Source organism: Euprymna scolopes, chromosome 36 (assembly GCF_053919585.1).
Source record: "Euprymna scolopes isolate OS-2025 chromosome 36, ASM5391958v1, whole genome shotgun sequence".
NCBI classification, from domain to species: domain Eukaryota; kingdom Metazoa; phylum Mollusca; class Cephalopoda; order Sepiida; family Sepiolidae; genus Euprymna; species Euprymna scolopes.
The window spans coordinates 4,223,567-4,239,694 of NC_136517.1; the positions used below are offsets into that span (position 1 = coordinate 4,223,567).

A 16,128-nucleotide genomic window follows, 5' to 3' on the forward strand; every position below is an offset into this window, starting at 1 on the left:
AATAGCTGATTAAAATTTTATCAACATTAAAGGTTTCTGAATTTTCACAAAGAGTTTCTAGTCCCAGCCCCCCAACCTCTGCATGAAATTAAATATAGCCCTCATTATCCACCATTATGCTTTCCAACTATTCCAAAATTTATAATGATCAGTTAATTAAGAATTTACCTCACAAAAATAATATATATATATATATCTATATCTATATATATATATATATATATATATACACACACACACACATTGAAATATAACTATACTGTTATTCTTATATTCATCAATTGTGTCCATGATGGACATATTTGCTGACAATACCATGATCTGTTCTCAACACGTGGGTAAAACGCACACATCTAAGGCAGCAACTAAAACCTTAGAAAATTATACAAGAAACCTTTTAGATCACTGATTCACATGGCTAATAGCACGCTACCTGAGAGTCCATCATTCAAACTCTTCAGCTTAATATTCACAAGTAACATGAACTTGGATAAATGCATAGAAAACATTGCCAAGACTGCTGCAAAAAAGTGAGCCTCCTCTATCAAGCTAGAAAACTTTTAACATTTCTAAGCATCCTACATATTTACGAAGCTATTATTCGCCCATACATGAAGTATTGTTGTCACATCGAAGTTGGTCTGCCAACCACTAGTGTCTCTCTCTCATACAAAGTTTAAAAATACAAAAAAAGAGTGTGTAATCAAATAGGTCCCATACTCTCTACTAAGAACTAGCCTCTGTCTCATCACTGCAACATTTCATCACTGTGCCTGTTCTACAAATACTTTTTATGGAATGTGCTCCAATGAACTTATATGCACTGAAGCACCGTTGACATAAATATCCCTGACCAACCTGTCAGCAAAATCTTACTCCTTAACTATAGAGGTTCCCAAATACCAAAGGGCTTTCTACTTTAAGAGTTTCTTTCCTCAAACTGCTAACTTTTAGAATTTCCTTCCTGCTTCCCCTGACTGTATCAACATGCAAAAACTTATGTGTAAACAAACATCTCACTGCACGACTCTCCACTTAGTATGCCCCCTAATTCACAGTAGCCATTTATGCTTCAGTAGCAATATGCTTTATTTGGGGTGAATGAAAGTTAAATAAAAAAAATTTAAAAACATCTGTCTCTGCAAATATGTACCCAAAAAATTTTGTTTAATTTTTTTTAATACCTAAAATGTGTGTGTGTTTGTGTGTTAAAATGGTGACTCATCATGTGTTTAACACCCATATCACACGCTAGCATATGTTGGACAGCTTTTAGAAATTGACTTCCAAATTAATCTATCTCTGGCCAGCTCTTAATTTATCCCTTTTTCTCTCAAGTCTATCCATATCAGTTCCTCCAATATTTTCCTTAGCATTCCCCTGTAGACTGACTGCTTATTTTACTATAAAAATAATCTATCAGATACAACTTTTAGATTTCATAGAATTTGGTCCTTTTCAAATAATTTAATTTCAATGAAAAAAAAAAAAAAAAATCAACCATGAAATTTTCATTGTGTTTTTTTCTTCATTATTTTATATTTATATTATAAAAACACATTCCTAAAATCATAAAAATCATTATTTTGACTTTGCACAAATCAGAGTAGAAAAAGAAATTAACAGATAATTCTTGTTATTTCTAGGAGCATCTTAGAAAAAACACAGTGAAGAAAGAAAAATTTTCAAAATTTCAATTTGTTTTCATTTTTTATTATTTTGGTCGGATGGAGGGAGGGGGGGTCAATCTGGGAGCTTTGTGAAATGTGGAATTAAACTCTATTATTTAGTCACTATTACTCCCAAGTTTATTCTGTCGTAATACGTCAAGGATGCTGTCAACAGGGTTAAAATTTGTCCTAAAGACTGAAGAGTCAGAGGCAAAGTGTTCACTCTTACCAGCCAAAAAAGCGATTTTCCCAGAACTTTCTACTTTTGTTCTGCTGACCAACTATTCACCATCCTTCCCTCAATACTTCAGAGTATCACATAAAGCTGCATCTAGTGGTGAGGCCATAATTTGGAAGATTTTGAAGGGTGCATTACTGACCCAGAGTGGTAGTACCTGCCTATTTATTTCTAGCAATACAAAACAAATTAATTATGAACATTATGGCATTAAAAAGCATATTTATAAATGGAAATGGAGCATAGAGAAAAATGGGGATGACATTAAAAATTAATCTCATATTGAGTTTTTGTTGAATTGCAACTTAATGGATAACATATTTTCTTACAACTTGAGAACAACAACCACAACAACATTTTGATAAATTGTTACCATGACTAAACTTATCGGATTTGTATTTTTATTTTCAAAATAGGAATTTTCAGTTCTTGTCCAGAATTTGCTGGATAATAAAAAAACAAAAATAAAGAACAATCTGTATGATGTATATACCAATGACAAAAATGAAAATATCATATTCCAAAAGTTACGTAAATTGATCAAGTAATTTTATTTTTATACAAGAAAATCAAATTTTATAAGTATTGGAAGAATGACTGTCTCGCCCACAATTTTCAAAAAATTGTCAAGAAACAAAAGGAGATAACTCAACAATAATTCATACTTACTAGATTTATGTTATAATGCCTACAAATTCCCATCAATTATTTAAAAAAAAAAAAAATTTATAAAAAACTACTTGATCAATTTACATGAACTTTTGGAATATGATACTTTCAATTTGTCATGAATATGTACTTATGGATTTTTCTTTATTTTTGTTTTCTAATATGAGGGAATTCTAGGCAAGAAGTAAAATTTCTGCAGTGAAGATTTGATAACCATTACCCACTGAATAAAATCATTTAAAATCGTAGGATTCTAGCTAGAATTTTCTGGAACATCAGTGAAGCATTCCATTTCAAACCTATTGGTTTATGCAAACTGGGCGTACAATCAATGCAGATAATTGAATATCAGAAACAGTTAAATAAATGCTTTATATGCGTACTCTCTAGATAGAACTAAAACTCCTCAGTACCCCATTCTCCAGGTCTCATTCTGGTAAAAAAAATTTTTGCTGTTAAGATTTGCTAAGAACAAAGAGTTTAGGGTTCACCTAAACAGTTTACAGGAATTAAAGAAAACAATCAAGGTTCGTACAATTTTTCAATGTCCATTTTCAAAAGTTTTTCAAGGCCTTCGAGAGACAAAATTTGAGTTTTCAAATCAAAATTTGATAGAAATATAATGATATATAAACCAAAAAACATAATTGACAACAGGAAAAGTCATTTTCATTAACATAAAAACAATATGGCTATCGACAATCATATTTACATTCCCTGAACAACTTATATTTGGCCAACCAAGCATGATTAAATGTTATTCCTCACCCCCCAATGTAGATTGGTCTACGTTGTGTTTGTTTTACTTTAAAATTTTGAATTTCCGTTACTGTGGATACAACAGTTATGTTTATCACAAAACTACCTGATGTTATTATATGGAAAACATCAGATAGTTTTGTGATAAAAGGATGTAATTTTTGTATCCACAATAATACAATGTAATTTCAAAACAATGTATTTCGATTTTTTTCAATATTTCAAAAAAAAAAAAACATACTTTTATTAATTAAAAAAATAATTGAATAGTATATATTTCGATTTTATCTCCTATATAATATTTTGATTGCAGACATTCCCTTTTGGACCAAAGTACCATAGGTTACAACAACAGATGGCACATGCAAATTTATTATATCTAGACTATTAGTCATTATCTTATGTAACTTTAGAACGCCTTCTTAGACGTGATAAAATCCTACATTTCATCCTAGGAGCAAAATCATCACAATCGCAACCATCTTTAGAGGAAACAGTTGCTATTTTTCCCTCTAAATAACAAGTTCTCCTACTGCTCCCACTCATCACCAGGAAGATTTCTGCACTTTTGACAGAAATAGGATTGCACTCTTATTAACTGGATCATATACTCATAGACATACCATGATCTTTTCATTTCCCAATTCAAAAAATAAATTCTCTCTTCTCACATTCCGCCAAATCTCATTGGCTGAGAGCTGACAATTTGTTTATTCCAGAATCTAAATCTTATTACAAAAATGAACGCTCCAGAAATTTTCAAATATGGCGTCACTCTCTACAAGAGGCAATAGTTTTAAATAAAATAAACCAAATACAAACATAATATTTTTTACATTAAAAATACCATAGACATTAATTGTTCTTATACAGTTACACTACCATGCTAAATCTTCTGTTTTTACATAGATTGTACATGTCTGACACATCAGCACATGCTGATAAGCCATTATTTCATCCTTTTCTTTTTTTAATAGTATGATTGACTAACATTCTTTATACGCTAAATAACAAAAAATAAACCAGATTAAGTGAATACTATAGCCGAGACCCGGATTTCGCCGAAACCTTACAGAGTGAACTATATTGCTTGACTAACATTTAATTATAACCAGAAATTTACTGTTTATATACTTCAAAATCTCCTTATGTGTGATTTTGAAGCCATTAAACTCTGTCTATTCCTGACTATGTGCATAGCATGTGCACATGCATGTGTGCATCCATGTGTTTGCATGTTTCTGTGTGTGCATGTTGTTTGCATATGTTTCTGTGTGGTTATATGTGCATGCGTGTGCGAACGATAGAAATCAATCTAATACTTGCGTCAACCAGACTCAGCCACGGCAACACATGGCCGGGCGGGTAAAGCTAGTTAATAATATTGCATCACAAATTTTTACTGGACATAAAGAATCCGATTTTTAAAGCCTTTTCAACACAGTTTCCATATTTTCAAAGATTTTTTAAGCTAGTAATCGAAATAAGCAAAAGTAAAAATTCAAGGGCTTTTTAAGCTTGTGCAAACCCTGGCAATTACTGATTTTCTAAGGAAAATTCCTCAAGAAATGAAGAAACTAGAGAATAAATGCCAATCTAAACAGAAACGGAGTTTGTCTCAAACATGGAATTTAGTACAGACCTGGGCACTGTCTGACCACTGGGCAATATCTGTCTGTCTGATTTATTTTCTTGAGCAAAAACAATACCTAAGACATTTTAGGTCCCTACCGTATTTACAGTAATAATAAAACTAACATTTTTTTTTTACATAAGCTTGTAAATTGCTAAATAAATTACATCCACTATTGCATTAAAAATTATATACAAAAAATAAAATTTTTACATCTTTTTTCCTTGTAGTATAAAAATTAAACTTTTTTCCATATAAAAATGTTTTTTTAATTATTTGCAAACAATATTAAAATAAAAAAAATTCTAGTTTAATAATCAGCAAAAAAAAAAAAATTAAACATTAAAAAATGTTTTTGCTTATGTTCATTGACTAACAATATGTTTTCCATTGTTTTTATTGAACTATTTTAATTCACATCCGGGGAGGGGCTGCTAAGAGTACCCTTTTCATGCCTTGACAGGATACTAAACCAGCTTCAAAATTTAACGGTCAAGGACCTTTATTCCTTCCTATTTTCTCACAGAAGAGACGCTGCTAGTCCATCTCTGTTCTATCGTTATTTTCATCGCAGATACTCTACAGAACTTCTATCTACTCCGGAAAACATTCACAATAAATACTCATCTAGCTACAATAACTGTCAACAATTTCCATTATAGTGTGTCTAAATTAAAACTTCATGAGCAAAGTTTCTTTTCTAGAATTGTATTGGAACATAATACTGTGAGGTTACTTCCTAGCTGACTATAACAGGATCATTTTCAAATCTAATGTAAATAAGTGCAAAGTTTCACCATTTCAGATCATTAGTGTTGTCTAATCATTTAGCTGACACTCATTAACTCTTATTCTTAAGTGGCTTTTGGGCCTTGATGAGTGGTGATCCCCCTTCCTAGCAAAAAAATGTTGAAGCTACTGTTTTTAAAAATAATCTATAACCAGAAGAAAAAAAAAAAAAAAAGAGTTCAGCCCTAAATAACTTTTGGAATTTTTTACTTGAGTAAAAACGATGCTTCAGGCATTTTAGGTTGACCGTATTTATGGTAATATAATACTAAAATTGAACACAGCAATCTTTCTTTGCTCACCTGGTAAACAAAATTATGTAAGGGCAGATAACTTTCGTTACTTCCGGTTTTGAAATATAGAAAAATTCCAAATTTATTTTTTTTTAAGAAGCCTGGCATGTTGAATTTTAGTTTTAATATTACCACAGAGTAAACACCTAATAGTTGCATTTTTTTTAACTCAAGAAAATTATAAATGATGATTTCAGTACAAAAATAAGTTGCATGGAATAATAAAACAAAATTTCACTTTAAATAATTAACAAACTGGTAAAATATAAACACATTTTTGCATTAGAAGCTATATACATAAATATTTTAACTTTTTTACTGCAATGTTAAAATGAATCAGATAGCAAAAACAAATTTGGTGCCAGTACACAGTTCAACCTAAATAAAAAAAAAAATAAAAAAATTCTTTATGATGTATGTATCACAGAATGAAAATGTCATATTCCAAAATTCATAAATTGATCAAGTAGTTTTTTATATGAGGAAAATCATTTTTAAACGATTTTAAGCAATTAATGTGAAATTATTAGAATTAAAAAGCTGATTTTGCTAATTTGAATTATCGTGGAGTTATCTGCCCTTTTTTTTTCTTATTAAGATGACACAAATGAAAATCCCTTTTTGCTTACTCATAAAATTTGAATTTTTTTAATTAAAAATAAAACTTGACAAATTTACATGATTTTTGGAATATGGCATCTTCGCTTAGTAACAGGTACGTACATTGTAAATATTTTTTTATGTTTGTTTTTTTTTTTTTTTAATTAGGTTGAATTCTAGACAAGAACCAAAATTTCTTTTGTAAATGAAATTCCCAAGTGTATCTTTGATGTCCTGTGACAAAATGTGACATCACAAAATGTAAAATCTCCAACTGCCAGCGTGTAGTTAACAATCGAAATGAGGGTGTGTTTTTAGGCATCCAATATGACAACATATAAATAAGATGCAGATAAAAAGAAGTGAGAGTCCAATATTGAGGGAGGGATAAGCATGAGTTGGATCAATAAGTTAAATCTGTATTTATTTAAATGCTGTATCTCAAAACGTGGTATCGCAAAATGCCAATGTGTGGTTAGGAATGAAAAAATTAGGATTGTTTAGTCTCCCTGTAAATAGCAAAACAATCAAGCTAGACAAAGCAGTAAACAACAGTAGCAGTGTTATTAGTATGGTGGCAATGACAGCAAAAAAAAATAAGGGCACACAAGATATTTGTCCCTATCAACTAGTATGCGTATGATTTAAAACCATGTGTAAAAACTAGACACCAGCTGTTGTATTAAGGAATTTAAGTGCTGATCAAGATATGATGTATATAGATATATAGTTATGCATATGTTGAGGGTGGGAGGAAAGTGCTGGTACCTACATCTTCCTCCTCCATTATATCTGAAAGACTACGGTGATGGGCCTCACTCTGCCCAGACCCCTGACCCTCGTCCACTGGTTCCTGCATGAATACTGGCGTTTGTTCTGCATGCTGCTGCATTAAGCAAAATATATACGAAAAGTTGTCATCAGTGCTACACAAACATACAAACAAAAAAAAAAAGAAAGGAATTAACATCAAAGGGTATGCTCACATCAAATAAATAAACAACAATAAGCTGTAGAATTAGTTTGGTTACTCGGTTTTCAGAGGAATAAGGGGCAGATAACTCTAGGCGATTATTCAGGTGAAGCTTTCATTTGTGATTACTTTCATTGTTTTGTTGGTTTCTCCATATTATTCAGTAAATAGATTCTGTGAAGTAATTTTTTTTGATATTATAAAATGTGTTTACTACTATTTATTTTTTTATTATTTGTTTATTTATTTGGGCAAATCTTATTTTAATTAATAATCTTCATTATTTTTCTTTTTAATTACTTTTAGTTCAAGAAGGAAATGGCTTGGTTGTTTCACTCCTATGAAAGAACTGGTTCAATACAGTACAGCCGGGAGATATAGTTTATAGGACCATCCCTAAGATTAGAATGAGACCACCCAACCTACTGCATATTAGACATGAACTCGTAAAAAAATCTTACGACTCAGGATATGCCAGGTAGCTCTCTCTCTCTCATCTATATATCCTATGAATCCAATACGGTGACACAAGACGTTTTAGCACCAGTGATCGACAATTGTTAGAATAATCTTTTTTAAATTTATGTTTTTGCAGATCTCCATTTTCTATTTTTTCTTCTTTCCCAAATTCTTTTTTCATTCTATATAATAAATTTTCTAGCAGCGTTTTTTTTAGGAGCATGCATTCACTTCTGAGGCGTTGTTTAGTAGTCTTCTGCTACTCAAACCTGTCTAAGATGTACTACAAGAAAAATTAGTATTTGCATAAAAAAAAACTAATAAAAACTTATAAGTGTTAATTAACTACACCTTTTCGTTTCTGGAATAACTAATGATAATGCAAGATTCGCTATTTGATTATTTGTAAATAAATAAGCAGTCTGAGCACTGCAAAAGCGGTGGGCAAGTGTTTATTTAAATGGACATTCAAGATCATTTGCGGGCACTAATCCCATGGGCCAGAGGTTAGAACTGCCGACTAGACTATCAACTCGATGGTTGTAGGTTCAATCCCTGGCTAGAGAAAGATGCTGATATAGCTGCATTAATGAGTTGTGATACAGCGAAGCAGTAATTATGTGGATGACTCATATGAGTGTGTGTGTGTGCATAAGCGGTGGATATGATTTTTACGGATTTCCATTTCTTTTTATATATGGCATATTCACGTTGACATATTAGTTCTCATCAGATCATCAAAGTTAAGCAATGTTGAGCCTGGCTAGTACCAGATGGGTGACCATTTGGGAATTCTAGGTGCTGTATCTTGAGATTGTTTCCAGTCGTCCTAAACCTCCACTTGCCACTGGTATTTAACAATGCCAACTCACGAGAGGTGTGGTTGGAGATTGCGCAACTCTTGCCTAAAAAGTTCTATGCATAGACACCTCCTTACAGTGGGTATCCATAGTCTGTCAAGACAGAAGAAAGCTATTAAGTGGCAGATAGAGAAGCTTACATACACCACCTTTTCATGGGTTGAGCATTTTGATAAAGGAAAGCACCAGTTGCCACTAGCAATAATGCAAAGCTGTTCTTAAAATGAATACAGCATTCTTTGATATTAAATACTGTTTATATAAAAAAAAAAGGAAGACTCCTCCTCATCCTTCTCCTCTTTATGGCTTGTGAGGATAGTTTAATAAATAGAGAAATTAGAACCTACCTACAAATCTTTATATACATAGATGATAACTATATTAATACAGAGACATTAAATTTGTTTAAATAATTCATCCGATAGTTCCCAAAAATATTCTCTTAAATTCTAATTTTTATTAACATGATTTCTGATGCAAAATGGTTTATGATACACTGTTCTTAATCTGATCAAGCAACTTGTTCCAAAAGTATCACTATTAGCAAAAAAAAGAATCAGTTATTTTTGTAACTGTTCAATTATGAAATCTTTTGCTGGACAAATTTAGTCTGATTAAATAGAAACCTTTATTTTCTGATTAATACAGGGTGACCCAAAAAAACGGACCCCAACTCTAATTAGGCCCCGTTTCTTAGAGTTTTGTCCGAATAAAATGAAACTTTGGTCATAACTAGTTTATTATACACATCAAAACACTAGGGTCTTTTGGCCTTTTTTTTCTCCGTTCTACAGCATATGTTCTAGATGGCCTCCATTTAGCTTTTTGTTTTTTTGGGGTCACCCTGTATCCTCTATACTTTTTGAATAATTTTTTGCCTTTAGTTTTTGAACTTATAATTATAGAGGATTAAATATGGCACTTTAAATATGGTTATATCCTTGTGGGCTTAAAATTCCTACCAGAAAGGTTCCAATACATTTTTAATAAGTTTTTATGATTTTTAAGGATTTACATTTCTTTTCAACAACTTTTTTTCAGGCCAAGATCACAGTGTAGTATCTGTTCTGATGCTACACTTCACCTTTTTTGTCCTTGGTCAGTGAATGAGAAACTCTTCATGACTGAGACAATTTTTATTTTTGTTCCCATCCAGAGTGCCCCTTTTTAGGAAGCTGGATTTTTCCAAAATTAAAAACTGACCTTGTGGGGAGGCAAGTAAATAGTAATTTTTATCCTCTTTAATCTAAGGAAAAAAATCTCCAACTGCTATGCTTTTTTTCCAAGAAACATATAGACTGCCTCTGATGAGTTGTTTGGTGTTTTCCACCATTCAACGAAACGTGTCAGACAATAAAATATTATAAAAATATATATATATATATATGTTTGTGTTGCATAAATACACTTTGAAATTTGCTCTGATAGTAAAAATTCAGGTCAGTAAGAAATGTTTTATTTTTTGTTTTGTTTTTTTTTAATTTTTTTTAATTATTTTATTGTTTTTTCTTTTTAATTTTCAGTACAGATAGAAACTAACCGTATCATTCAAATACCACAATATTTTTGTCAGCTTTATTTAGAAAAGTGTTTGAAAATATATAACTGGAGATGACATTGAGGCAAGCTGGTAAAACTTGCCAGTTAAACATTCAACATTATTTTAGCAATAAAATAAATAAAATTTATAAAAGACAATTCAAACAAGCTCTAAAATTTTTTTTTTAATTTTTCTTAATACTTTAATACAGCATACAAGAGTTTTTTTCCATAAAACATAAAATTCATAAATATTAATATTGTTTATATTGAAATATGCAATTCAAAATACAGTAAAAGAAGAAGTTAGGCAGGAGTAACCTCCCTTGAACCATTTAAATGATTTTGAAACTGGCCTCGTTTCTAACATTTTTTTATTGAGAAAACTAATAAAACGCTTGGAGAATAAGACTAATAATAAGTTTTTTATTGAGAAAACTAATAAAAAGCTTGGAGAATAAGACAAATAATAAGTTTCTATCATGAAACTACAAAGTTTGATTTTTACATTCTATCTTGTGACATGCAGTTGTTACACGTTTCAACTTTTACACAACTTGGATCAACTAACATTTTAAAGATGTATTTCAGAAAACTGCTTATGTGAAATATTATTTTGACTTTTTAGATGCATGGAAATTCCTATTAGATTGTCAGAGAATGTTAACAGGAATAATATAAATATTTGACTGAATGCAGAATGCTTTGATCTTTAATAAATTTTTTTGACAATAGAATTCCATTGATGTTATATTGGATTTTGGAACAATTTATTTTAAAATGGATAACACTTAAACTAAACACAATATAATCATCAATTATTTATTTATTTATTTTATTTTATTTTTTTTTTTTGCATTTTATTCTTGCCAATCGGATGATTTAATTACTTCAACGGGGGCATGGAAAGTGATAATGTACATACAAACGAGACTGGACATGTGTAATGATATGGATTAATATTAAAATTAAACAGCCACTAACACACTGTCTTCTCTTTTTAATTACTGTAAAAATATAATCTTTTCAATTTTGAAAATAAAAAAAAATGTTAACACTTGTTTGTTCTTTGTCTAGAATTCCCTCCATATTAAAAAAGCAAAAATAAAGAAAACCTGTACAATATACATACCTATAAATATCATTCCAAAAATCATATACATTGATCAAGTAGTTTTATTTTTAACTAAAAAAAATAAAATTTTATGACAATTCAAGGCATGACTCTCACCTGCCATTTTTTAGAAAATAGCAAGAAACAAAGATAACTCAACAATAATTTATATTTACTTGGTTTATGTTGTACTGCCTATGAATTCCCATTAATCCTTTTAAAATTATTTTTTTATATAAAAATAAAAATTCTTGATCAATTTACTTCACTTTTGGAATATATTTTGGTTTGGTCATGAGCATGTACATCCTACAGATTATTATTTTTTTTTTAATACAAAGTTATTTCTGGACAAGAATTTTTTTTTTTTTTTAATTTTAAAAATTAAAATTGTTTTTAATAGGTTCTTTTTATTATAAAAGTAAATGTTACCTGAATATTTCCTGAATAAAGAAAAATCTTAAAGCGACAACAGCAGAATTCTATTTATGACATCTTCTATTTTAGAACAATTTATTTTGAAATGGATAAAATAATTTCTGACACCTAGAAAAATCAGATAATCAAGAATTTGTTGCATTTAATTTTTGGCGATTTTGTAGAATTTTTATATTTTGAATGTGAATGAGCGTTATATCTTTAGGATTTTATTTTGTTTGAAAAGTAGATATTTTTTCGAAGGAATTAAATTTTTTATGTTATTTTGTACACTAAATAAAATGCTTTGTTACATAAAAAAAAAAAAATTTACCATAAAATGTTTTTAAAAAAAGAAAATTAAGAAATGTTAGATGTATTTATTATATGCACACACACACATATATATATATGTACGTACACACACACACAAACAATAATAAACAATTAAAAGGGACTTATGTAAACACTTTTTGTTTAGAAAATATGCATACAATAATAAACCTAAGAAATGAATGGTAGTAATAACAATGGTAGTGGCAACAGTAATAGTGATAATTTATGCAACTGCAGAATCAACAAGGCTGATAGCCATTAGTCGCGTGCTCTCGTGTAATGAATGAATGCGTGAATGTAGGATTGACATGAAACTCTTAAAGATAAACTAAAATGACCGAAAAATAGGCTGCAATTACTTAAATAAATAAAAAGTAAATGACTTTAATGAACTTAAGGATAAATTGAATGACCTTAAGAATGACTTGAATGCTTAAAAAATAACTGGAATCCTTCAAAAACAACTTTAATGATCTGGAGAATGACTTGAATGGCTTTGAGACTGACTGGTTGTAAAGTGGGTGATCATTTTACATTAAATTAATACAGAAAAGTGATCCCCCACTTTATGTCACAAAGTTACAAACATAAGTCCAGCATGTAGTAAGAACAGATACTACACTTTGAGATATTAAATCTTTTATTCATGTTAAAAATACAATCAAAATCAATGATGAACAAAAACCTTAGGCACATGGGCCAACTCAAAAGGGGGGGTTGTGGGGGTTGTTGGTCATCCTTGTCACTCCAGAACTAAACAAAATCAAAAGTTTCTCCCAGCTAGTATCTTCTTTCACCATAATACTGCATTCACCCTTGGCCAAAAGGCCAACAAAAGCTTAAAAAGCTAAGAACAGCATCTATTAACAACAGACCTTTGATTTTAACCAAAAAGGCCAAGCACAAAAGTGTTACAGACAGACAGACCGACCGACGGAGTGACATATAGAGTCGCTTGCACGCCGCTAAAAACCATTGTCCATGAATAAACGATTAGCACCTGATGTAATTTACAAAATAACCATAATAAAAATATTAATAACAGAGAAAATTCATATAGAAGCTACAAATTTATAGGTAAAAATATTTATTTGATGACATTTGAAAATAAAAATGAAAATAGTACTACAATGTATAAATATATATATTGGAACAGAAAACAAAAATATAAATAATGTTATTAATCAGAGAATGTTTTGTAGAAACTATGTTAAGTAGAAAAGAACCAAATGTAATTTAATTTTTGAGATGAAGATTGGTCCACAGGGACCCATGGTGCAATAGGGCAGGTCAATTTTAGAACCCCAGTGAGGTAATGGTGATGATAGTTGGGGTTTGACATAGAAAAGACCTACACGAAATATTTTTTTCAAAATCGGTATCTTTGCTTGAGGAAATGACTATAAAATTTGAAAAATTGAAGCGATTAAAAGTTTTTCAGTGAATTGTTAAGTATGTCCCGTCATCAAAACAATCCATACTGTTAAGAAAATGGAATCATTATTTGCAATATGTTTGAAATTAAAATGAGTGAGGATAATGAATTAATAAAATAAATATTAACTGTAAAGGCAAAATTATGTTTTTTAAATAATAGCGACCAAAGTTCGCTTTTTTCATTTCAGGAACTTTTTGGGGGTGGAAACATTTTAGATTTCACCGTCGCAAACACACTCGTTATTGCTATTGAAAATTAACATTTGTTTATTATTTAATTTGAAAACATTACGATTTAGGCTTAATTATTTCGAAAGGAAAAACGAAAAAGACTTGTTTAAAATATTATTATATTTCAATTGTCTGCAGTGAATTTAAACATTTGTTTTATCTTTTTTACTTTGTTTTCTATTAGGTTGGTGCAAAAATGGCATTTTTTGACGTTTGAACGAACGTCAAAAACATTATTTTTGCACCAAGCTAATATTTCACATCAAATTCTATTTGAAATTTTTATTAAATTATGGTAATACTCCAGTTTTATATTAAAAAAAAAAATAGTCCATACAATTTTATTGTACACATTCTTTACAAAACATAACCACATAAATTTTCAAGTTTTTCTACTTAATAAAAAATATTTTGCAGAAAATTAGTATCAAATTTTGATTTCTTTTATTTTTAGGGAGTAATTATTTTTAAGCAGTGTTTTTCTTCTAAAATTATAGTTTTAAAATCAGATAACCCACAAAGATTAATATGAGTAAATAAGGAAACTCCTTTAAAGGTTTTTCATTATTTGTGCATCTACTGCATTTATGTTATTGTGCTAAAATAACTTTGTTATTTAGAAAGCCATTCTTAATATGGGAAGGAGGTTGTATTGTAACTATTCTGTATTTTCACCTAAAATTTAATAAACAAAAATATCATAAAAATTAAATTTAACTTGAAAATACTATTAAAAATAGCATAGTAACATAGATGCACAAGCACTGATTTTTTAAACACTAAACACTCGTTTAAAATGGCACAGCTACAGCAAGAATAAATCTTTTTATGGATAAATTCATGTTATCGAAGGAGGAGCTAAAATCTGCTAAAAATGTCTAAACTAAACCCTACTATTCCTCTGATTTGGTTTGGTCCTCTTTCTTCAATACATCTAATTCAACTCTACAAAGTTTTTCATTATTTCTTATAACTAGCACTTATTTCTTTACGTATGAAACTGGAAGGTAGCCTAAAACACTTTCCTTCAGTTATAATCCATTTATTTATTTTACTTTTCAGATTAGAATGTCAGTAAAAGCACGACGTTCAGCTTTAACCTGTGGTTCACAAAATTTGCTGGTCTACTTTGTCATTTGGATGAAACAGCACCCCAACTTCACGACAAGTCATTCAGTTTAGTTATTTCCTCGAAAACAGTTATCCCACTTAAAAAATAGTGAGATTTCTAAGTTAATTGCCAAGGAAATAATTAGTATTTGGCAAGCAGTTAATCCACAAATACCCTTGTTAAGGTAGCATTATATAGGACAGAAGGTCAATATGTTTTGCTATAAGAGGGCCAAACAGATTGACAGGAAATCTCTTGCAGCAATCAAAATGAAAAGAATGAAGGAACAGCTAGACAGACTGTTTGATATATCTTCTTGTAGCTGTAAACTTTCTGCCTTGAGATGTGATGACTTTGCAGTAAAGTGCAAGACAGAAAATTGTCAAACAAGGCACATAATCTGCACTTGTCCTTCTAACAAGGAGGTGAAATTAATTCTATAGATTCACCTGCAATTATGTTCGTTTTTTGTGGAAAATAAAATAATGCATTGCTATTTATCATGTAATCTGGCTCTATTATTAAACATGCAAATTTTTCAATTTTCAGGTTCCACTAGAAGAACTGCCATTTACAGCAATTGTTAAATTAATTGATGGAACAACAAAAAGCCTAACAACATTTACTGGTCCTTTGGGGGAACTTTGTATCAATAATTATCAAGATTTGCCTCAAGTAGAATTCTAAACAATTAGTGTCCCTCCCGATCATCATTATCTGACAGCAGAAGAAACAAATAATTTAAGTGTGAAGACCAGAGGCTACTTTTTGAGTGTGCTGTTGGCATTTCTTGCGGAGAAGTTAACTTAGAAAATTGGGCTCTTGAATCAAGGAAGATGGCTAACATAAACCACCAGATTAATGTGTTTATGGACTTGAGTTGTCTATCCTCAAACACTATGATAAATTAAACATTCTGGTCAAATTTATCCTCCAAGTGTATGCATTTAGTTGGTTTGAGATCAAAATCGACAATATTTTTTTTAACCAACAAGATTAT

The 16,128-nt window shown here is 30.2% G+C and overlaps 1 protein-coding gene across 14 annotated transcripts in view; it reads right to left on the reverse strand.

Annotated features, from left to right (window-relative positions):
• Window positions 1-16,128, reverse strand: part of LOC145260287 (ral GTPase-activating protein subunit alpha-1-like) — a 476,501-nt gene that overhangs the window by 372,657 nt on the left and 87,716 nt on the right. For 11 of the 14 annotated variants that reach the window (XM_080118136.1, XM_080118130.1, XM_080118131.1 and 8 more), the window contains exon 12: window positions 7,424-7,537. The exons of the other annotated variants lie outside the window; for them this stretch is intronic. In XM_080118136.1, the coding sequence (XP_079974262.1) occupies window positions 7,424-7,537 (114 nt within the window). The remainder of the gene's footprint in view (window positions 1-7,423; window positions 7,538-16,128) is intronic. 14 annotated transcript variants of the gene reach the window in all.